This window comes from Ranitomeya imitator, chromosome 4 (assembly GCF_032444005.1).
Source record: "Ranitomeya imitator isolate aRanImi1 chromosome 4, aRanImi1.pri, whole genome shotgun sequence".
In the NCBI taxonomy this organism is placed as follows: Eukaryota; Metazoa; Chordata; class Amphibia; order Anura; family Dendrobatidae; genus Ranitomeya; species Ranitomeya imitator.
In genome coordinates, this window is record NC_091285.1 from 246,068,304 (window position 1) to 246,093,925 (window position 25,622).

The window sequence follows — 25,622 nt, forward strand, 5'->3', positions numbered from 1 at the left end:
CAGAGCGCGCAGTGATGACGTCATCGCACCCTCTGCCCTGAGACATCGCAGAGTCAGAGGGCGCTGAAGACGCTGGCTGCAGCTACCGCGCAGCCGCAGGAACCAGGAGAGGTGAGTATTAGCGCTGGCACCGGGGGAAGGGGGCGGGCGCCCGAAGACTTAAAGGGCCCACGGTTTTTTTTTTCTCTCCTCCTTCTGCAGCGCCGGCCGACCCGCCCCACGCAGTGTGCCGCCCGGGGTGGCCCGCCCCCCCTTCCTACGCCACTGGGAAGGTGGATGGGGAGGTGAGAGAGGTGGCGACCCCTGTGGTTTGGTCGTTCGACCCCCCTCGGGGTCGCGACCCCCAGGTTGAGAACCGCTGCACTAGAGGATCATGGATGACATTCTTATCGCCAGATGCCAAACTCTGTCGCTGAGGCCATTCAGTTTTCACCCAATGCTCTGCTGTAGCTCTACTGTCCCAGTAGCACAGAAAACAAGGGTGTTATCATAACAAATGGGAATTATGCATGTTCAAAGAAAACAAAGATATTCTCACATTTATTGGGAGACTAAATGAAAACTAAATTTACCTTAGTGAACCGTATAAACCGGCACTTTTCATACACTACTTATATTTATCATGGAATTCCTGAAAATGGGCAATATACCTATAGCGCAAAAACGTGATGTGATAGAGAAATGATACGATCAGATTTTAATTCAGCACCCTCAAATTAGTCGAAAACTGTTCTTAAAGTCCATGCCAGAATTTTTTTTTTTTTTTTTGTAGACCAGTGTAATTAATTAGAAACAACAATACTAATGTTTTAACTCAGGAAGAGTTCAGAAATTAATATTTTGTGGAATAACCATGATTTTTAATCACCGCTTTCATGCGTCTTGGCATGCTTTCCACCAGTCTTTCACACTGCTTTTGGGTGACCTTATGCCACTCCTGGTACAAAAATGTAAGCAGTTCTTCTTTGTTTGATGGCTTGTGACTGTCTATCTTCCTCTTGATTACATTCCAGAGGTTTGCAATGGGGTTCAGGTCTGGAGATTGGGCGGGGCATGACAGGGATTTGATCTGGTGGTCCTTCATCCACACCTTGTTTGACCTAGCTGTGTGGCATTGCGCATTGTCCTGCTGGAAAAAACAATCTTCAGAGTTGGGGAACATTGCCTGAGCATAGGGAATCGACTGTTTTTCCAGGATAACCTTGGATGCAGCTTGATTAATGCGTCCTTCACAAAGATTAACCTGCCCAATTCCAGCCTTACTGAAGCATCCCTAGCTTAATACCTGGTCATCTGATGGTTAGACGGAGACCTGGAGAGGTGTACAAGCCACAGTGTATTGCACCCATTGTGAAATTTGGTGGAAGAACAGTGGATCTGGGGATGCTTCAGCAAGGCTGGAATTTTTTTTTTGTTTTGTTTTGTTTTTCTTTAATTTTTGCTAATGTAGCTTTTTTCATTTTTAACAAAGATTGTAAAATGGGGAGACCATTTTACAATCTTTGTTAAAAAAGAAAAATATAAATTTTGCAATTTTTCACACTGCCCACTTTTTTAACTTTTTTTTATTTACAGTAACATTTTGTTTCTTAAGCAAACCACACATGCACATGGTCACAATGAGCGCATACCCTATCTTTTGTATTGCATTGAAGCATCTAATGAGCCTGTGCTGCAAAGGTAAATATGAAGGGAGAGGCAGCAGGGTCAGCTGTGCGTTGCCTATTGTGAATGGTGGATCCTGTGTTATCAGCAGTGTATATGGGTACCGTCACACTATAACATTTCGATCGCTACGACGGTACGATTCGTGACGTTCCAGCGATATCGTTACGATATCGCTGTGTCTGACACGCAGCAGCGATCAGGGATTCTGCTGAGAATCGTACGTCGTAGCAGATCGTTTAGAACTTTCTTTCATCGCTGGATCTCCCGCTGTCATCGCTAGATCGGTGTGTGCGACACCGATCTAGCGATCTAGCGATGCGATCCAGCGATGCGTTCGCTTGTAACCAGGGTAAACATCGGGTAACTAAGCGCAGGACCGCGCTTAGTTACCCGATGTTTACCCTGGTTACAAGCGTTATACTAAAAAAAAAAAAAACAGCACATACTTACATTCTGGTGTCCGTCAGGTCCCTTGCCGTCTGCTTCCAGCACTGTGACTGCCGGCCGTAAAGTGAAAGCAGAGCACAGCGGCTGTGCTTTCACTTTCACTTTACGTCCGGCAGTCACAGTGCGGGAAGCAGAGACTGCAAGGGACCTGACGGACACCAGAATGTAAGTATGTGCTGTTTGTTTTTTTTTAGTTTTACGCTTGTAACCAGGGTAAACATCGGGTAACTAAGCGCGGTCCTGCGCTTAGTTACCCGATGTTTACCCTGGTTACCCAGGGACCTCGGCATCGTTGGTCGATGGAGAGCTGTCTGTGTGACAGCTCCCCAGCGACCACACTACGATTTACCTACGATCACGGCCAGGTCATATCGCTGGTCGTGATCGTAGGTAAATCGTATAGTGTGACGGTACCCTAAGTCTATAGAGAGGAGTTGCCTGTCATTGTAATTTTGTTTCTGATATGGAGGCTTGCTGAAAACTACATTAGTGTGAAAATTTACAAGAAATACTAGTCTTCGTTTTTTAATAAAGATTGTGATCTGGAAAAAGCATTGTTAAAAATTCAATAACTACATGGAATTCCAAAACTTACCGTAATTTAAATAATAGATCATTTTGTGATGATAGAAGCAACTAAGCTGACCATACACTTTTTAGGTAGCTGTTAGCCAACCAAATATTCATTTAAAGGCTGAATCATTCCCGACTTTCCCATACAGAAACGCTCAGCTCAGTTGAGTGCGCCTTGGTTCTCTATGGTTTATTTCCCCTCCATACAAAAGGAATGGGCAATTGAGTTCCAACTGCCCCATTTTTATGTTTCCTTATGACCGTTTGTCTTGAAAGCTAAGGGGGCCCTCTTGACTAACAATGTTGGATTTACTGACAGTAAAGAGGGAGCCATATGTTAGGAATGAAGAAGCAGCACAGGAACAAAAAACAATGCCAGATTCAAGAAAGCAGCAGCAGCATTTATATCCGATAAAACAATACATACTCAAGGCTATTGCTAGGTTAAAAGGATCTTTCTATCTGTTTTTTTAAGTGTATGACTTCTAATTTAGACTTTTGTTTTACACACAAGAACTTAAATTATTCCCTTGCAATGAAAGCTAATTCATACATAGAATGTAAGTCCGCAAGGACAGGGTCCTCTCCCCTCTGTACAAGTCTGTCATCGTAAATTTGTGTACTGTAAATGATATCTATAACCCTGTATGTAACCCCTTTCTATTGTACAGCACCATGGAATTAATGGTGCTATATAAAAAAATAATAATAAAAATAATACGTTGTGTAGTGTTTTCAACCTTCGAGTCTAAACTATGTTTGTGACCTCCTTCAGTTTATTAACCCCTTCCCGACCTTTGACGCACCGTATGCGTCATGAAAACCTGTGCCATTCCGACCTGTGACGCAGCATATGTGTCATGGCCGGATTGGGCTCCTGCAGGCCGGGTGAAAGGGTTAACTGTAATTTCACCCGACCTGCAGGGACAGGAGGAGTTGTACTTTAGCCCAGAGGGCTTCACCCCCCCCCCCCCCCCCCCGTGGCTACGATCGCTCTGATTGGCTGTTGAAAGTGAAACTGCCAATCAGAGCGATTTGTAATATTTCACCTAAAAAACTGGTGCAATATTACAATCCAGCCATGGCCGATGCTGCAATATCATCGGCCATGGCTGGAAACACTGATGTGCCCCCACCCCACCGATCGCCCCCCCAGCCCTCCGATCTGTGGTCCGCTCCCCTCCGTCCTGCGCTCCGCTCCCCCGTCCTCCTGTCCGCTCCCCCCGTGCTCCAATCCCACCCCCTGCACTCCGATCCACCCCCACGCACTGCGATCCACCCCCCCGCACTGCGATCCACCCCCCATGCTCCGATCCACCTCCCCGTGCTCCCCCCCACCCCATCATACTTACCGAGCCTCCCGGCGTCCGTCCGTCTTCTTTCCTGGGTGCCGCCATCTTCCAAAATGGCGGGCGCATGCGCAGTGCGCCCGCCAAATCTGCCGGCCAGCAGATTCGTTTCAAGTGCATTTTGATCACTGTGATAAAACCTCACAGTGATCAAAATAAAAAAAATACTAAATGACCCCCCATCCTTTGTCACCCCAATAGGTAGGGACAATAATAAAATAAAGAAATGTTTTTTTTTTCTTCCACTAAGGTTGGGATTAGGGTTAGGGTTTCGGTATGTGCACACGTATTCTGGTCCTCTGCGGATTTTTGGATTTATGGCGGATTTACTGCGGTTTTTCTGCGCATTTCACTGCGGTTTTACAACTGCGGTTTATTATTAGAGCAGTTGTAAAACCGCTGCGGAATCCGCAGAAAGAAGTGACATGCTGCGGAATGTAAACCCCTGCGTTTCCGTGCAGTTTTTCCGCAGCATGTGTACAGCGATTTTTGTTTCCCATGGGTTTACATTGAACTGTAAACTCATGGGAAACTGCTGCGGATTCGCAGCGTTTTCCGCAGCGTGTGCACATACCTTTAGAATTAGTCTATGTGCACACGGTGCGGATTTGGCTGCGGATCCGCAGCGGATTGGCCGCTGCGGATTCGCAGCAGTGTTCCATCACGTTTACAGTACCAAGTAAACCTATGGAAAACCAAATTCGCTGTGCCCATGGTGCGGAAAATACAGCGCGGAAACGCTGCGTTGTATTTTCCGCAGCATGTCAATTCTTTGTTCAGATTCCGCAGCGTTTTACACCTGTTCCTCAATAGGAATCTGCAGGTGAAATCCGCACAAAAAACATTGGAAATCCGCGGTAAATCCGCAGGTAAAACGCAGTGCCTTTTACCCACGGATTTTTCAAAAATGGTGCGGAAAAATCTCACACGAATCCGCAACGTGGGCACAAAGCCTTAGGGTTAGAGTTGGAATTAGGGTTGTGGTTAGGGTGTGATTAGGGTTACGGCTACAGTTGGGATTAGTGTTAGGGGTGTGTTGGGGTTAGTGTTGGAGGTAGAATTGAGGGGTTTCCACTGTTTAGGCACATCAGGGGTCTCCAAACGCAACATGGCGCCACCATTGATTCCAGCCAATCTTGTATTCAAAAAGTCAAATGGTGCTCTCTCACTTCCGAGCCCCGATGTGTGCCCAAACAGTGGTTTACCCCCACATATGGGGTACCAGCATACTCAGGATAAACTGCGCAACAATTATTGGGGTCCAATTTCTCCTGTTACCCTTGTGAATTGCTTGCTAAAACATCATTTTTGAGGAAAGAAAAATGACTTTTTATTTTCACGGCTCTGCGTTGTAAACGTCTGTGAAGCACTTGGGGGTTCAAAGTGCTTACCACATATCTAGATAAGTTCCTTTGGGGGTCTAGTTTCCAAAATGGAGTCACTTGTGGGGGGTTTCTACTGTTTAAACACATCAGGGGCTCTGCAAACGCAATGTGACGCCCGCAGAGCATTCCATCAAAGTCTGCATTTCAAAACATCACTACTTCCCTTCCAAACCCCGACGTGTGCCCAAACAGTGGTTTACCCCCACATATGGGGTATCGGCGTACTCAGGAGAAACTGGACAACAACTATTGGGGTCAAATTTCTCCTGTTACCCTTGGGAAATTAAAAAATTGCGGGCTAAAAAACATTTTTGAGAAAATAAATTTTTTATTTTATTTTCATGGTTCTGCGTTATAAACTTCTGTGAAGCACTTGGGGGTTCAAAGTGCTCACCACACATCTAGATTAGTTCCTTTGGGGGTCTAGTTTCCAAAATGGGGTCATTTGTGGGGGATCTGCAATGTTTAGGCACACAGGGGCTCTCCAAACGCGACATGGTGTCCGATAATGATTGGAGCTAATTTTCCATTTAAAAAGCCAAATGGCGCGCCTTCCCTTCCGAACCCTGCCGTGTGCCCAAACAGTGGTTTACCAACACATGTGAGGTATCGGCGTACTCGGGAGAAATTGCCCAACAAATTTTATGATCCATTTTATCCTATTACCCATGTGAAAATGAAAAAATTGAGGCGAAAAGAAATTTTTTGTGAAAAAAAAAGTACTTTTTCATTTTTACGGATCAATTTTTGAAGCACCTGAGGGTTTAAAGTGCTCACTAGGCATCTAGATAAGTTCCTTGGGGCATCTAGTTTCCAAAATGGGTTCACTTGTGGGGGAGCTCCAATTTTTAGGCACACGGGGGCTCTCCAAACACGACATGGTGTCCGCTAAAGAGTGCAGCCAATTTTTCATTCAAAAAGTCAAATGGCGCTCCTTCCCTTCCAAGCCCTGCCGTGCGCCCAAACAGTGGTTTACCCCCACATATGAGGTATCAGCGTACTCAGGACAAATGAGACAACAACTTTCGTGGTTCAGTTTCTCCTTTTACCATTGGGAAAGTAAAAAAATTGTTGCTAAAAGATCATTTTTGTGACTAAAAAGTTAAATGTTCATTTTTTCCTTCCATGTTGCTTCTGCTGCTGTGAAGCACCTGAAGGGTTAATAAACTTCTTGAATGTGGTTTTGTGCACCTTGAGGGGTGCAGTTTTTAGAATGGTGTCACTTTTTGGTATTTTCAGCCATATAGACCCCTCAAACTGACTTCAAATGAGAGGTGGTCCCTAAAAAAAATGGTTTTGTAAATTTCGTTGTAAAAATGAGAAATCGCTGGTCAAATTTTAACCCTTATAACTTCCTAGCAAAAAAAAATTTTGTTTCCAAAATTGTGCTGATGTAAAGTAGACATGTGGGAAATGTTATTTATTAACTCTTTTGTGTCACATAACTCTGGTTTAACAGAATAAAAATTCAAAATGTGAAAATTGTGAAATTTTAAAAATTTTCGCCAAATTTCCGTTTTTATCACAAATAAACGCAGAATTTATTGACCTAAATTTACCACTAACATGAAGCCCAATATGTCACGAAAAAACAGTCTCAGAACCGCTAGGATCCGTTGAAGCGTTCCTGAGTTATTACCTCATAAAGGGACACTGGTCGGAATTGCAAAAAATGGCCAGGTCATTAAGGTCAAAATAGGCTGGGTCATGAAGGGGTTAAGATTCACATTGTGCTATTTTTTGTCCTTGCAGGTGTTCTGTTGTATGTTTTAGATCATTTTTTTTGGGTCCTTTTATTGAAGAGGCAGAAAAATTTGGCTAAGAGCATCTGCTTTGTCTTTTCTCTAAGGCTATATTCACATCTTGTTTTAAGAATTTAGCCAGGATAATTTTCTCTTTTTTTTTTTTTTTTTTTTTTTTTTATACTACGGGCCTAAGAACTAACTGGCAGGTTATGATTTTTTTGGTTGACACCTGTCCACACGAGCTTGGATGTGCTGGTCTTTTTCCCTATTTGTATTAAGCCTTTTTGGACATGTGCACTCCCACTCCCATCAGCCACAGGTGATATTAAGTAGTTAGCTGGTCCATTCCTGCCCTATAAATTGTAGGCTTTTTTGCCCAGGAGAGGTGACATATCAGGACAGGGACGCTTTGAGATGGCTGTTGGACTCACATATATTGGCCAATCTATGCGCCAAGTACCTTCTTTTTTACTGTATTTTTCATAGCAATTTTGCAGATGAATATTTCATATGTACATTATATAGCGCTTTTTCCCATTTTCTATGGCATTAATGCAGCTTCAATGTACTAGAGTAATCTTTCTTGTTAAATCATAATACAAAGAAGAACCACAGATGCTGGCAGGTAGGAGGTGGTTTTCTGTTCTTCCATCAGAAAGCCACAGATTACTGACATGCCAGATGGACTGGGACCTGCAAATTGACTCACATCTTCGCTACTGAGCTGAAATCCAAGGCACCCGAATCTTTTTCAGCATAAAACTTCGTTTGTATGTTTTCCTTTAAAAAACACTTTGTAATGTTTTGTTTCCCAAGAAGGGTACGAGAAAAGATAAAATTACAGCCAGTATAGATGGTAGTACATTGCATGTGTTTATACGTCATTGGAAACGGGCTTCTCTTAGCTCATCATCATGGCAACTGTCAACCTACGGTATCTGGAGAGAAGCAAAGATTAAAAGCAGTATAAAACCATCTAGGTACACCTGCCACCTGCCTCAGCTCCTGCCGCCGCGCCTGCCGCTCACTCTGCGCGCCGTCATACTTACTCGTCCCAGTGCGCTCCAGCGGTGCGCGCACGCCTTCCGGTCTCTTCTTCTCCTGACTCGCCGCCGGTCCCTGGCTCTCGTGGGGTGCGCGTGCACCTCTCACTCCTTCTGCGCACGCGCACTTCCTCTCTCTGGTCTACAGACACTCAGTTCCTCCACTCTATGATTCTGGAGGATCATGACCCGGAAGTTCTGCAGCACTCAGTCTATTTAAGGTGACTTCTTCCTCTGCTCCTTGCCTGATTGTATGTATATGTATGTGTGTATGTATGTATATATGTGTATGTATATATATATATATATATATATATATATATATATAGTATATATTTTGAATGGGATAAGGAGGGTAAATCAATTATATATATATATATATATATATATATATATATATAATTTTTTTTTATTTTTTATTTTTATCTTATTTTGTAGCACCTTAGGGTACTTGAACCTGCGATCGTCCAATCAGTTACACTGTATACCGCAGTGCCATGCTATTGTGAAAACTGCAGTCACCAATGCCACTCAGACTGTTCTTCACCGCATTATTGTCATGGAAGGCACTGGGGCCTTTAGTAGGACCCCCAACTGCAATGTCAACCCATTAGCACCCTGAGACATTGTCATGGGGCATATGAGAAGGTGCCCATCTCGTTTTCCATGCTTTTAATGCTGCTGTCAGAGATTGGCAGCGGCTCCGCTCACTCCTATTCTAGGCAGATGATGGCTGTGTAAAATGCCTATAATCTGCCAGTAATCATGCATTCTCATCTCCTGAGCCAAAATCAGACTGGCACGTGACATATGACAAAGGGTTAAGGGGATAATATTGCCCCTTTATTGATAATACAGTCCTATAGTTTATAGTATGCCTCTGTTGATGATAATGGGTGATTGTGGTAAAGAAATATATTTCCACAATGCTGCCTTCAAACTGATCTGAAAGTAGTTAGTAGTAATGTAAGGCTCTTTTTAAATGTCTGTATAGAATTGACAAAGACCTTGCATGTTTGTGCTTATTGGCTACTTGCTATTTGGAACATGTTTACCGGTACAATTTCTTCATAACCGCAACTTTCATTGTACTGTTTGTTTGGAATCACAGCCTATAATAGAGATCTATTATTTAGAGGTGTTTTCTCTTCACTATATATGGGAGATTCAGAACTGGAACACGGGTCATAATGCAACTGATAAATAGGTGTTTGTTTGAGGTGGCATGTTTGATCAATATCATGGATTTGAAAGTTACATGTATGGCGCCCATTTGCCAATCGCACTCACATTGTGCAATGCCACAATATCAATTCTTTTGTATTAACTTTCCAACTAATACTTTCCTACTGAGAATTGCACTCTAGGTGAAAATTGTTGTCAAACAAGTCTTTTTTTTTTCGGATTTGCTTAGCTTGTTCTTCGACATATAATCTGATAATAAGCCAGGTCCTTGGTTGCCCTCTGCATGTGTCATGCCTACCTGTTGGAGTTGGAGTACTGCACAAGCTGTATACACAATGGCAGTTTTGACTTCTAACATCCATGCAGCCAAAGTAAACTTCATGGATTCCCTTCAGACAGCATGGCGTTCCTTGAAAGTTTTCTACTATTGTGATTCAAATCCCATGATGAAACTCCCATCCCTCCCCTCATTTCCCCTGGCTCACTCTCCACATTTGATCCCATCACAGAGGAAGAAGTCTCCAAGCTCCTCTCCTCTTCCGACTACATGCACTACCGACCCCATTCCCTCACATCTCCTCCAGTCTCTCCAGTCGTCACAAGTCACCTAACTACAATCTGTAATCTCTCCCTCTCCTCTGGCATTTTCCCCTCCTCCTTCAAACACTCTATCATTACTCCATTACTAAAGAAACCCACCCTCGACCCATCCTGTACAAACAACTACAGACCAGTCTCCAATCTCCCCTTCATCTCTAAACTCTTGGAGCGCCTGATATACTCCCGCCTTACCCGTTACCTCTCCACTCACTCCCTCCTAGACCCTTCACAGTCTGGTTTCCGCCCCCTACATTTGACAGAAACTGCACTCATCAAAGTGACCAATGACCTTCTGACAACAAAATGTAATGGTGACCACTCTCTGCTCATTCTTCTCGATCTTTCTGCAGCTTTGACACTGTTGACCACCCTCTTACTCTCTAGGCTCCAGTCACTAGGCATTAAGGACACTTCTCTCTCCTGGTACTCCTCCTATCTTTCTGACCGCTCCTTTAGTGTTCTTTTCTCTGGCTCCACTTCATCTCCTCTTCCTCTCACTGTCGGGTACCTCAGGGCTCAGTCCTTGGCCCCCTTCTCTTCTCCCTCTACACGGCCCCAATTGGATAGACCATCAGCAGATTTGGCTTTCAGTACCATCTTTATGCTGATGACACACAACTATACACGTCATCCCCTGACCTTACCCCCGCTGTACTAAAGAACGCCACTGACTGTCTGCAGTCTCCAACATCATGTGTGCTCTCTATCTGAAACTCAACCTCTCCAAAACTGAACTTCTTCTGCTCCCACCATCTACTAACCTCCCTAAATCTGACATTTCCCTCTCCGTGGGTGGCACCATAATAACACCCCGGCAGCAGGCGCGCTGTCTGGGTGTTATGTTTGACTCCGTTCTCTCTTTCACCTCCCATATACAATCTCTTGCCCGCTCGTGCCGCTTACACCTAAAGAACATCTCTAGAATCCGCCCTTTTCTCACCATGGAGACAACTAAAACCCTCACTGTCGCCCTGATCCACTCCCGCCTGGACTACTGCAGTGCTCTATTAATTGGCCTCCCCCTCACTCGACTTTCCCCTCTCCAGTCCATCCTTAATGCAGCAGCCAGGGTCGTCCATCTGGCTAATCGTTACTCGGACGCGTCCGCTCTTCGCCAGTCGTTACACTGGCTGCCCATTCATTACAGGATACAATTCAAGGTACTTGTTCTCACCCACAAAGCTCTCCACAGTGAGGCACCGCCTTACATCTCCTCCCTCATTTCTGTCTATCGGCCTAACAGACCACTGCGCTCTGTAAATGACTTTCGACTAACCTCTGCACTAATCCGTACCTCCCACTCCTGACTCCAAGACTTCTCCCGTGCTGCACCAATCCTCTGGAATGCTCTACCCCAAGATATTAGGACCATCTACAATTTGCATAGTTTTAGGCGCTCGCTCAAAACACGTTTGTTCAGAGCGGCCTATCACGTTCACTAATCAATGTCATTTTATGCTTGTGTGTGTGTGTGTAGCCCATTCACTATCCCTATCTATTACCCAACCCCTGAGGATGGCTGGACCATCATTGTAAATACATCATTGTAAATACACACCGGTACTTTGTATCTCCCCACCTCATTGTAGATAGTAAGCTCTCACGAGCAGGGTCGTCTTATTTCGCTTTAATTATTGTATTGTTAACGTTGTTACTTATGACTTTTGTGTTTGAAACTGTTAAACTGTAAAGCGCTGCGGAATATGTTGGCGCTATATAAATAAAGATTATTATTATTATTATTACTATTAATATCTGTCAACCTGCAAGATCATCATGAAAGTCCATAATACATTTATTTTGTCTGCTCTAGATTGAGTGATGTTAACCAGTGGCCACTATTTTTGGGGCTGTGTCACAAGCACATTGCTAAAATTGTATTACAATATGAAACTCCCTCTAGAGGTTTCCTTTAACCCCTTCCTGAACCATTTTTAAAATGATTTATGTCACTGTGATTATGCTGATATCTCCAAATCGGCTCATCACTACACTAAGAGACAGACCTTTTTTTGCATAATGTGAAATTCAGTAGACTGATTTTTGCTCATATCTGGGCTTCCCAATCGCCTATATGGCTCTGTTCATTTCAGAATTGGTACGTACTTACAACATATGCCAAAAGGAAATGATTCTGCCACGTACATCGATGACCAGATACATAGAACCCAAAGGAACTGTCTGACGACAAGAATGTTCATCTGGCATTCACTCTGCTGTTACATATTGGCAATGTCTTATTTTTTAAATATTGTGTAGGAAAAGAAGTGAATTGTACGTTCCTATACAGTGGACACCTAAAAAATAGGTGTCTCAGGGTCACTTCCGTCTGTCTGTCTTTCTATCTTTCTGTCTGTCACGGATATTCATTGGTCGCGGCCTCTGTCTGTCATGGAATCCAAGTCGCTGATTGGTCTCGCCAGCTGCCTGTCATGGCTGCCGCGACCAATCCGCGACGGCCACAGTCCGATTAGTCCCTCCCTACTCCCCTGCAGTCAGTGCCCGGCGCCTGCTCCATACTCCCCGCAGTCACCGCTCACACAGGGTTAATGCCAGCGGTAACTGACTGCGTTGTGCCTCGGGTAACTCACTCCGTTACCGCCGCTATTAACCCTGAGTGACCAAGTTTTTACTATTGATGCTGCCTATGCAGCGTCAATAGTAAAACCATCTAATGTTCAAAATAATTTAAAAAATAAAAAATAATTATATACTCACCTTCCGCTGCCTTTCCCGCTCCTTGCGACGCTCCGGTGACCGCTCCATGCAACCGGCAGGTTCTGGTGGCAAGGATGGTATGCGACAAGGACCTGCCATCACGTCACGGTCATGTGACCGCGACATCATCACAGGTCCTGCGCGAGAAGGACCTGCCATGACGTCACGGTCATGTGACCGAACTACAAGGGGCCCTCGGAAGGTGAGTATATGTTTATTTTTGATTTTTTAACCTGTGACATACGTGGCTGGGCAATATACTATATAGCTGGGCAATATACTACGTGGCTGGGCAATATACTACATGGCTCTGTGCTGTATACTACGTCGCTGTGCAATATACTGCGTGGCTCTGTGCTGTATACTACGTCACTGGGCAATATACTACCTGACTGGGCAATATACTACATAACTGGGCAATATACTACGTGGCTGGGCAATATACTACGTCGCTGGGCAATATACTACGTGACTGGGCAATATACTATGTGACTGGGCAATATACTACGTGGCTGGGCAATATACTACGCGGGCTGTGCAATATACTACGTGGACATGCATATTATAGAATACCCGATGCGTTAGAATCAGGCCACCATCTAGTATATTCATAAACGTAGGAAGATTTTTACGGGTCATGTAAATATAACCTTAGGCCTGAATAGGCTTCTAGCCTTTGGATGCTATGGTGCTGCCTAATATGTCCTGATAAAAGAAAAGACATGATGACTTTAACCCCTTCATGACCAAAGGTATTTTTGGTTTTGCATTTTCATTTTTTGCTACCCAAATTCCCAGAGCCATAATTTTTTTATTTTTCTGTCAATATGGCCATGTGAGGGCTTGTTTTTTTGCGGGACGAGATTTACTTTTCAACAACACCATTGGTTGTAACATATCGTGTCCTGGAAAACGTGAAAAAAATTCAAAGTGCGGTCAAATTGCAAACAGAGTGCAATCTCACACTTGTATTTGTTTTGTTTGGCTTTTTTACTAGGTTCACTAAATTGTAAAACTGACCTGCCATTATTATTCTCCAGGTCATTATGAGTTCATAGACACTAAACATGTCTAGGTTCTTTATTATCTAAGTGGTAAAAAAGAATTCCAAACTTTGTTTAAAAAAATTGCGCCATTTTCTGATACCTGTAGCGTCTCCATTTTTTGTGATCTCGGGTTAGGTGATGGCTTATTTTATGGCGCCAAGCTGACATTTTGAATGATATCATTTTGGTGCAGATATGATCTTTTGATCGCCTGTTATTGCATTTTAATGCAATGCTGTGGCGACCAAAAAAACGTACTTAGCGTTTTTACTTTTTTTTCTCGCTACGACGTTTAGCGATCAGGTTAATCCTTTTTTTTTTTTTTATTGCTAGATAAGGTGATTCTGAACACGGCGATACAAAATATGTGTATATTAGATTTCTTTTATTGTTTTATTTTGAATGGGGCAAAAGGGAGGTGATTTGAACATATAGATGATCAGATCGCCTGCACGCAGCAGAATTGCTCACTTGCTATGAGGAGTGCCGACCACCGGATGGCGATCATAGCAATCTGGCAGTGGCAACCATAGAGGTCTCCAGGAGACCTCTGGTTGTCATGCCAACCCATCAGTGACTGGGGTCACCGATGGGCAGATTTCCAGGACGATTGCCGGAACTGCATGTTAAATGCCGCTGTCAGCGTTTGACAGTGGCATTTAACGAGTTAATAGCCGCGAGAGGATCACGATTCCTCCCGCAGCTGTTAGTAGCACGTCAGCTGTTCAGAATCCGTCATTAGTCATTAAGGGGTTAAAGAGGTTGTCCGCTACTTTGGAAATCCTTTTCATGTTAACTAACTGCCAGAGAAGCTTTTTTTGTAAACATTTTGCATTCCCAAATCTGTCTGTAACCTCTGTTTTCTTCTAATCACATGATATCTGGCTGAGAATATACAGACTTCCTGTGATGTCATGTAAGATTTCACCCTGGCGTCCTAGCTTTGGAATCTGACATGACATCATAGTTATGTGACTTTCATACAGTGTGGGTGAAAACAGGACTGTCATACATCTATCTCTCCCGTTCTATCCAATTACATGATTAGCTAGTGAGGGGGATTAGGGGATAATCTTTATTACCAGGGCTGGTATTCCGGTGCTTTGTGTTACAGTGCATAAAAGTATCAATTGTTTGCCTGCAGCAGTGTCCTGGACAGGACATTATGAAGAGGCTGTGTATGGAAAGCTGGGGGAAGAGTGGGATGGGTTTAGACAGAGTTATAAGTGCTATGGTCACTGCTGGTTTGTATCCTAGAAAAGGTACCATATTTTTCAGACTATAAGACGCATCAGACCATAAGGCACACCTAGGTTTTAGAGGAGGAAATTAGAAAAAAAAAATGTAGCAAAAAATGTGGTCAATCAATTCTGTACTAATATCCCTTATCCTAGTATATGTGCTCCCCTCATCCCCATTCTGGTATACATGGCTCCCTCACCCCTATCCTGGTATGCATGGTCCCCTCATTTCTATCCTGGTATGCATGGTCCCCTCATCCCTATCCTGGTTTGCATGGCTCCCTCATTCCTATCCTAGTATGCATGGCCTCCTCATTCCTATCCTGGTCTGCATGGCCCTCTTATTCCTATCCTAGTTTACATCGCCTCCTCATCCCTTTTCCTGGTCTGCACGGCCCCTCATCCCTATCCTGGTATGATTTGCCCCCTCATCCCTATCCTGGTGTGCATGGCCCCCTCATTACATAGTAACATAGTAACATAGTTAGTAAGGCCGAAAAAAGACATTTGTCCATCCAGTTCAGCCTATATTCCATCATAATAAATCCCCAGATCTACGTCCTTCTACAGAACCTAATTGTATGATACAATATTGTTCTGGTCCAGGAAGACATCCAGGCCTCTCTTGAACCCCTCGACTGAGTTCGCCATCACCACCTCCTCAGGCAAGCAATTCCAGATTCTCACTGCCCTAACAGTAAAGAATCCTCTTTTATGTTGGTGGAAAAACCTTCTCTCCTCCAGACGCAAAGAATGCCCCCTTGTGCCCGTAACCTTCCTTGGTATAAACAGATCCTCAGCGAGATATTTGTATTGTCCCCTTATATACTTATACATGGTTATTAGATCGCCCCTCAGTCGTCTTTTTTCTAGACTAAATAATCCTAATTTCGCTAATCTGTCTGGGTATTGTAGTTGTCCCATCCCCTTTATTAATTTTGTTGCCCTCCTTTGTACTCTCTCTAGTTCCATTATATCCTTCCTGAGCACCGGTGACCAAAACTGGACACAGTACTCCATTCCTACCCTGGTATGCGTGGCCCGCTCATCCCTACCCTGGTATGCATGGCCCCCTCATCCCTATCCTGGTATACATGGTCCCCTCATCCCTATCCTGGTATGCATGGCCTCCTCATCCCTATCGTGGTATGCATCGCCCCTTCATTTCTATCCTGGTATGCATGGTCCCCTCATCCCTATCATGGTTTGCATGGCCCCCTCATTCCTATCCTAGTATGCATGGCCTCCTCAATTCTATCCTGGTATGCATGGTCCCCTCATCCCTATCCTGATTTGCATGGCTCCCTCATTCCTATCCTAGTATGCATGGCCTCCTCATTCCTATCCTGGTCTGCATGGCCCTCTCATTCCTATCCTAGTATACATCGCCTCCTCATCCCTTTTCCTGGTCTGCATGGCCCCTCCACCCTATACTGGTATGCATTGCCCCCTCATCCCTATCCTGGTGTGCATGGCCTCCTCATCCCCATCCTGGTATGCATTGCCCCCTCATTCCTATCCTAGTATGCATGGCCTCCTCATCGATATCTTGGTCTGTATGGCTCCCTTATTCCTATCCTAGTATACATGGCCTCCTCATCCCTATCCTTGTCTGCATGGCCCCTCATCCCTATCCTGGTATGATTTGCCCCCTCATCCCTATCCTGGTGTGCATGGCCTCCTCATCCCTACCCTGGAATGTGTGGCCCCCTCATTCCTATCCTGGTAGACATGGCCCCCTCATCCCTATCCTGGTATGCATGGCCTCCTAATCCCTACCCTGGTATTCATGGCTCCCTCATCCCTATCTAGGTATGCATGGCCCCCTCATCCCTATCCAGGTATGCATGGCCCACTCATTCCTACCCTGGTATGCATGGCCCGCTCATGTCTACCCTGGTATGCATGGCCCCCTCATCCCTATCCTAGTATACATGGTCCCCTCATCCCTATCGTGGTATGCATCGCCCCTTCATCCCTATCCTAGTATACATGGCCTCCTCATCCCTATCGTGGTATGCATCGCCCCTTCATTTCTATCCTGGTATACATGGTCCCCTCATCCCTATCATGGTTTGCATGGCCCCCTCATTCCTATCCTAGTATGCATGGCCTCCTCATTTCTATCCTGGTATGCATGGTCCCCTCATCCCTATCCTGGTTTGCATGGCTCCTTCATTCCTATCCTGGTCTGCATGGCCCTCTCATTCCTATCCTAGTATACATCGCCTCCTCGTCCCTTTTCCTGGTCTGCATGGCCCCTCATCCCTATCCTGGTATGCATTGCCCCCTCATCCCTATCCTGGTGTGCATGGCCTCCTCATCTCCATCCTGGTATGCATGGCCCCCTCATCCCTATCCTGGTATGCATGGCCTCCTAATCCCTACCCTGGTATTCATGGCCCCCTCATCCCTATCCTGCTATTCATGGCCCCCTCATCACTATCCAGGTATGCATGGCCCCCTCATCCTTATCCAGGTATGCATGGCCCCCTCATTCCTACCCTGGTATGCATGGCCCGCTCATCCCTACCCTGGTATGCATGGACCACTCATCCCTATTTTGGTATTCATGGCCCCCTCATCCCCCTATCCTGGTATTCATAGCTCCCTCATCCCTATCCTGGTGTGTATGGCCTCCTCATCCCCATCCTGGTAATCATGGCCCCCTCATCCCTATCCTGGTATGCATGGCTTCCTAATCCCTACCCTGGTATTCATGGCTCCCTCATCCCTATCCTGCTATTCATGGCCCCCTCATCACTATCCAGGTATGCATGGCCCCCTCATCCTTATCCAGGTATGCATGGCCCCCTCATTCCTACCCTGGTATGCATGGCCCGCTCATCCCTACCCTGGTATGCATGGCCCCCTCATCCCTATCCTGGTTTGCATGGCTCCCTCATTCCTATCCTGGTCTGCATGGCCCTCTTATTCCTATCCTAGTTTACATCGCCTCCTCATCCCTTTTCCTGGTCTGCATGGCCCCTCATCCCTATCCTGGTATGATTTGCCCCCTCATCCCTATCCTGGTGTGCATGGCCCCCTCATTCCTACCCTGGTATGTGTGGCCCGCTCATCCCTACCCTGGTATGCATGGCCCCCTCATCCCTATCCTGGTATACATGGTCCCCTCATCCCTATCCTGGTATGCATGGCCTCCTCATCCCTATCGTGGTATGCATTGCCCCTTCATTTCTATCCTGGTATGCATGGTCCCCTCATCCCTATCATGGTTTGCATGGCCCCCTCATTCCTATCCTAGTATGCATGGCCTCCTCAATTCTATCCTGGTATGCATGGTCCCCTCATCCCTATCCTGGTTTGCATGGCTCCCTCATTCCTATCCTAGTATGCATGGCCTCCTCAGTCCTATCCTGGTCTGCATGGCCCTCTCATTCCTATCCTAGTATACATCGCCTCCTCATCCCTTTTCCTGGTCTGCAGCCCCTCATCCCTATCCTGGTATGCATTGCCCCCTCATTCCTATCCTAGTATGCATGGCCTCCTCATCGATATCTTGGTCTGTATGGCTCCCTTATTCCTATCCTAGTATACATGGCCTCCTCATCCCTATCCTTGTCTGCATGGCCCCTCATCCCTATCCTGGTATGATTTGCCCCCTCATCCCTATCCTGGTGTGCATGGCCTCCTCATCCCTACGCTGGAATGTGTGGCCCCCTCATTTCTATCCTGGTAGACATGGGCCCCCTCATCCCTATCCTGGTATGCATGGCCTCCTAATCCCTACCCTGGTATTCATGGCTCCCTCATCCCTAAACTGGTATGCATGGCCCCCTCATCCCTATCCAGGTATGCATGGCCCCCTCATCCCTATCCAGGTATGCATGGCCCCCTCATTCCTACCCTGGTATGCATGGCCAGCTCATCTCTACCCTGGTATGCATGGCCCCCTCATCCCTATCCTAGTATACATGGTCCCCTCATCCCTATCCTGGTATGCATGGCCTCCTCATCCCTATCGTGGTATGCATCGCCCCTTCATTTCTATCCTGGTATACATGGTCCCCTCATCCCTATCATGGTTTGCATGGCCCCCTCATTCCTATCCTAGTATGCATGGCCTCCTCATTTCTATCCTGGTATGCATGGCCCTCTCATTCCTATCCTAGTATACATCGCCTCCTCGTCCCTTTTCCTGGTCTGCATGGCCCCTCATCTCTATCCTGGTATGCATTGCCCCCTCATCCCTATCCTGGTGTGCATGGCCTCCTCATCCCCATCCTGGTATTCATGGCCCCCTCATCCCTATCCTGGTATGCATGGCCTCTTAATCCCTACCCTGGTATTCATGGCTCCCTCATCCTTACACTGGTATGCATGGCCCCCTCATCCCTATCCTGCTATTCATGGCCCCCTCATCACTATCCAGGTATGCATGGCCCCCTCATCCTTATCCAGGTATGCATGGCCCCCTCATTCCTACCCTGGTATGCATGGCCCGCTCATCCCTACCCTGGTATGCATGGCCCCCTCATCCCTACCCTGGTATGCATGGCCCCCTCATCCCTATCCTGGTATACATGGCCCCCTCATCCCTATCCTGGTATGCATGGACCACTCATCCCTACCCTGGTATGCATGGACCACTCATCCCTATTTTGGTATGCATGGCCCCCTCATCCCCCTATCCTAGTATTCATAGCTCCCTCATCCCTATCCTGGTATGCATGGACCCCTCATCCCTATCCTGGTATGCATGGACCCCTCATCCCTACCCTGGTATGCATGGCCCCCTCATCCCTACCCTGGTACGCATGGCCCCCTCATCCCTATCCTGGTATGCATTGCCCCCTCATCCCTATCCTGGTATGCATGGCTCCCTCATCCCTATTTTGGTATGCATGGCCCCCTCATTCCTACCCTGGTATGCATGACCCCCTCATCCTTATCCTGGTATTCATGGCCCCCTCATCCCTATACTTGTATGCATTGTACCCTCATTCCTAACCTGGTTTGCATGGCCCCCTCATCCCTACCCTGGTATGCATTGCCCCCTCATCCCTATCCTGGTGTGCATGGCCTCCTCATCCCCATCCTGGTATGCATTGCCCCCTCATTCCTATCCTAGTATGCATGGCCTCCTCATCGATATCTTGGTCTGTATGGCTCCCTTATTCCTATCCTAGTATACATGGCCTCCTCATCCCTATCCTTGTCTGCATGGCCCCTCATCCCTATCCTGGTATGATTTGCCCCCTCATCCCTATCCTGGTGTGCATGGCCTCCTCATCCCTACCCTGGAATGTGTGGCCCCCTCATTCCTATCCTGGTAGACATGGCCCCCTCATCCCAATCCTGGTATGCATGGCCTCCTAATCCCTACCCTGGTATTCATGGCTCCCTCATCCCTAAACTGGTATGCATGGCCACCTCATCCCTATCCAGGTATGCATGGCCCTCTCATCCCTATCCAGGTATGCATGGCCCACTCATTCCTACCCTGGTATGCATGGCCCGCTCATCTCTACCCTGGTATGCATGGTCCCCTCATCCCTATCGTGGTATGCATCGCCCCTTCATTTCTATCCTGGTATGCATGGTCCCCTCATCCCTATCCTGGTTTGCATGGCTCCCTCATTCCTATCCTGGTCTGCATGGCCCTCTCATTCCTATCCTAGTATACATTGCCTCCTCATCCCTTTTCCTGGTCTGCATGGCCCCTCATCCCTATCCTGGTATGCATTGCCCCCTCATCCCTACCCTGGTATGCATGGTCCCCTCATCCATATCGTGGTATGCATTGCCCCCATCAGAAAAACATAAAAAAAATCCATAAACCGTTACACTTACCTTCTTGCAGTGCCTGGCAGCGGCTTGTACCGATCCCAGCAGCTGATTTATTCTTTTAAGCAGCGCATGGCAGGGACGTCATGCGCTGCTTACAAGCCGAGGACAGCTGACGGAATACTCGCTACTCTCCATTCCGGGACTATATGCATGGAGAGCAGAAAATATTAATTGCTCTTTAATAGTGACACAGTGTTAGCCATAGCCGTCGGCTTCCTGCAGCTGCCGGGCGTTCATATGTGCCGGCTACTAAAGGGAATGAATATTCACTGCATTCCCCACCTATGAGAGTGGAGGGCAGTGAATATTCATTGCGTTAAGTAGCGGGCACACTCGAACTCCCAATAGCTGCAGGAAGCCGGTTGCTGAGGCTAACAGCATGTCTGCGGTTAAAGAGAAATTAATATTCACTGCTATCCACACCCATGGGCGTGGAATGCAGTGAATATTCATTTCTCTTTAGCAGTGGGCACAGGAGTTAGCCGCAGCTGCCGGTTTCTGCCTCCTGTGACTCACTGCTCCACCTTCGGATGTCGCTCCCTCACCTCCCCACCACAGCCAGAGCAGGTAAATCCAGACTATAAGACACACCCCCCATTTTGTTTCCACATTTTTGGAGGAAAAAATTGCTTCTTATAGTCCGAAAAATACAGTATATTTTAACTTTTAGGGGCTTTATCCTTTTGGCATTTATGGCAAAATCAATAACTGAGGGTAGTGGACAACTTCTTTAGAGGGGTATTCCCATTTCCAAGTTACTGTCCCATCTCCAAGTTAATATCTCAATATATAGTAGATATACCGTGTTCTTCGGTCTATAAGATGCACCTAGGTTTTATAGGTGGAAATTAGAAAAGAAAAATTAAACAAACAATGTGGTCAATTCTGTACTTAATATTCCCTATCCTGGTATGGACGGCAGATTACAACACATTTTTCTTGTTTTTCCAGCTTAATGTGCTTCATACAGAACTAGCAAAGCAGCTGGCAGACAGAATGGTGCTGCCATTGATACAATTTCGTGAAAAGGACCTCACAGGTAAATCACCTCTTTTTCATAGTAGGAAAAGGTTTTTAGTCCTTCACAGAAATGAAATCAATTTCCTAAATAATGTGAGGCTAAAAAGAACTATGAATTTGGTTTACTTCTTGTTTTCCTTTTATTTTTTTATTACTTTTTTATTTTAGTACTTCTTTAGTACACAAGATTTGTTTGGAAGATTTTATGGCTGAGGACATTGAGCTTGTTAGCAAATATTGGTTCTGTGTTTTGTTAATACACATCTGCTGAGGTTTCTTTGCCTCAACCATCGATTTCCCCAGTGAATCTATGGTGGAATTCATATGGTTGTGCATAGTGTGAAAGTAGAATTGCTTTTATTGGCAAGGATGCCATGAAGCCTGGCTGTTTTGCTCATGTGTGTCACATGGCCTAAATCAATCTACCCGATTTCACGAGATTTAGCCTGATGGTGCACGCTCAGATTTTTTTTTCCACCTGGACACCATTTATATGACTTGTCCTGTTGGCTACAATGATTTTGTGTGCAGTCTGTTGTGGACTGGAAAAGGACATGGGCAAAAAATGTGGTTTTCTGAATTTGACCTAATTGTTTAACTATTCACAACAAAGTCTGATGTATCAATGCGCCATTGCAATAGAAGAGTCTCTTTGACATGCAATCCTACAACGAGTATGATTTACCGTATATACTCGAGTATAAGCTGACCTGAGTATAAGCAGAGACCCCTAATTTTTCCACCAAAAACTGGGAAAACTTATTGACTCGAGTATAAGCCTAGGGTGGGAAATGCAGCAGCTACTGGTAAATTTTAAAAATAAAACTAGATACCAATAAAAGTAAAATTGATTGAGATATCAGTAGGTTAAGTGTTTTTGAATATCCATATTGAATCAGGAGCCCCATATAATGCTCCAAACAGTTCATGATGGGCCCCATAAGATGCTCCATATTAAAATATGCCCCATATAATGCTGCATAAAAGATTAGTGATGGCCCCATAAGATACTCCATAGAATGTTATGCCTCATAATGCTTCACAAAGGTTGATGGCCCCATAAGATGCTCCATAGAAAATTATGCCCCATATAATGCTGCACAAAGGTTGATGGCCACATAAGATGCTCCATAGAATCTTATCTTATGCCCCATATAATTTTTCACAAAGGTTGATAGCCCCATAAGATGCTCCATAGATTATTGTGCCCCTTATAATGCTGTATAAAGGTTGATGACCCCATAAGATGCTCTATAGAATATTATGCCCCATATAATGCTGAACAAAGGTTGATGGCCCCATAAGATGCTCCATAGAATATTATGCCCCATATAATGTTGCACAAAGGTTGATGGCCCCATAAGATGCTTCATAGAATCTTATGCCCCATATAATGCTGCGCAAAGGTTGATGGCCCCATATAATGCTGCACAAAGGTTTTTGGCCCCATAAGATGCTCCATAGAATATTATGCCCCATATAATGCTGCACAAAGGTTGATGGCCCCATAAGATGCTCCATAGAATCTTATGCCCCATATAATGCTGCACAAAGGTTGATGGCCCCATAAGATGCTCCATAGAATCTTATGCCCCATATAATGCTACACAAATGTTGATGGCCCCATAAGAAGCTCCATAGATTATTGTTATGATACGGTGACCTAGGAGCAGCATGAAAACTTTCACTGGAGAAGGTGGTCACTATACTGACCGCAATCCTGAACTTAACACCGCAACTAGAAGTAGCCGTGGAGTGTACCTAACAATCCTAGACACCTCGTCACAGCCGGAGGACTAAATACCCCTAAAGATGGAAATAGGAATACTATCTTGCCTCAGAGCAGATCCCCAAAGGATAGACAGCCCCCCACAAATATTGGCGGTGAGTCGGAGAGGAAAAAACATTCACAGGCAGAAAAACAGGATTTAGCACAGGAGGCCACTCTAGCTAAATAGGACAGGATAGGACAGAGTTCTGTGCGGTCAGTATTAAAACCCTTCAAAAATATCCACATCAGAATATACAAAAACTTCCTACATCTAACTAAAGATGTAGGAGCGTATATCTGCAACTCCAGCGAATCCTACAATCAGAGCAGGAATACAAACAAAAACAAGCACACAGCAGTGTGCCAAAGACACAAAAAACCAATCACTTATCTTTGCTGAATTTGGCAGCTAGCAGGAGAAGCCAGAAAGTGATCCAACACTTCACAAGGAACATTGACAACTGGCAAGGGCTAATGAATCCTGCACACCTAAATATCCCAGTCAGAATTGTAATCAGCAGATACACCTGGCCAGGACTGCGACTCAGAGACATCTGCATTCCCACCTACAACCACTGGAGGGAACCCAAGAGCAGAATTCACAACAGATTATGCCCCATATAATGCTGCACAAAGGTTGATGGCCCCATAAGATGCTCCATAGCATATTATGCCCTATATGCTGCTGCTGTGATTAAAAAAAAAATGACATACTCGCCTCTTGTCGCTCAGGCCCCTGACGCTTGCGTTATTCACCTGTCCCTGTTCCACCGCTGTGCGCCTCTTTGTCTTACGGGTCTTTGCAGTGACTGTTCAAGCAGAGGGCGTGCACTAACCATGTCATCGCACCCTCTGACCTGAACGTCACAGAATGAGGAAGATGGAGCCCGGCGGTGGAACGGGGACAGGTGAATATCGCATGGCTCACCCTCCCCCATCATACTCGCCCTCCCGGTGTGGTCCTTGCTTTTCCGATTCCATGGTACCGCTCATTAAAGTAATGAATATGCGCTCCACCCCTATGAGAGTGGAGTCACGTCCATATTCATTACTTTAATGAGCGGTACCACGTGACCGCTGAACACAGGAACAAGCTGCAGCGCCAGACACAATCTGAGAAACAGGGACTGCGTCGGGAGCAGGTGAGTATGATGTGACAGCCGCAGCTCCCCCGCCGACCCCCTGGGCCAATCACTCAAGTATAAGCCGAGAGGGGCACTTTTAGCTTAAAAAAATGGGCTGAAAAATTTTGGCTTATACTAGAGTATATACCGTATATGTACTTACAGAGGGTAAGTGGATTTTTAAAAGTGGTCTGTTTTTGTGTTCTAGAAATATTGCCACTTTTGTCCTTTTCGCTGTTTCTGGTGTTTCACGTACGCTTTCTGAATGTTCAAGATCAATACCTATAATAACATTGCAGTTTGTAGTTGACCACCATGTGTTTATTGCTTAGGTTTTTAAATTAATTTCTTTTTTATTATTTTGTTTTACAGAAGTAAGCACATTAAAAGATCTTTTTCTTCTTGCGAGCAATGGTATGTCTGTTTTCAAATACAGATGTTTTTATTAAATTATTTTAACATTGATCACATGACATTCCCTTATGCTTTACAGAAATATTTGTTCATTGAATGTTGGATTTGGTTCTTTTTAGAGCATGACCTATCAATGGCTAAGTACAGCAGGCTGCCCAAAAAGAGAGAGAATGAAAAGGTAAGCAATAAGCTGTTAAACTGGACAATTGTGAATTAAATGTATGAAAAAAGGCAATTGCTTGGGTCTTATTCCTCAGTGACTTCCAGAATGGGTTTTATGTGGTCGAAATGCACAGTTTATATTCTGAGAAAGTGTAGTTGTTAGCAATTGAAAAATGGTGGTATTTTATAGTAGTATATTACACATATAACTTCATACATAAAGACATGTCCACATGGCCACTTATAATATTTGATTAAATTCTGTCAAATATTTTTGGTAGAGTTGGACAAAAGGATTCTCAAGATCCTAGTCAATCGTC

The 25,622-nt window shown here is 45.3% G+C and overlaps 1 protein-coding gene across 2 annotated transcripts in view; it reads left to right on the top strand.

The window, feature by feature from the left end:
- The window catches only part of APPL2 (adaptor protein, phosphotyrosine interacting with PH domain and leucine zipper 2), a 173,440-nt gene that overhangs the window by 102,129 nt on the left and 45,689 nt on the right, over positions 1-25,622 (top strand). For both annotated transcript variants that reach the window (XM_069764470.1, XM_069764471.1), the window contains exons 5-7: positions 21,763-21,850; positions 25,099-25,140; positions 25,260-25,318. In XM_069764470.1, the coding sequence (XP_069620571.1) occupies positions 21,763-21,850; positions 25,099-25,140; positions 25,260-25,318 (189 nt within the window). The remainder of the gene's footprint in view (positions 1-21,762; positions 21,851-25,098; positions 25,141-25,259; positions 25,319-25,622) is intronic.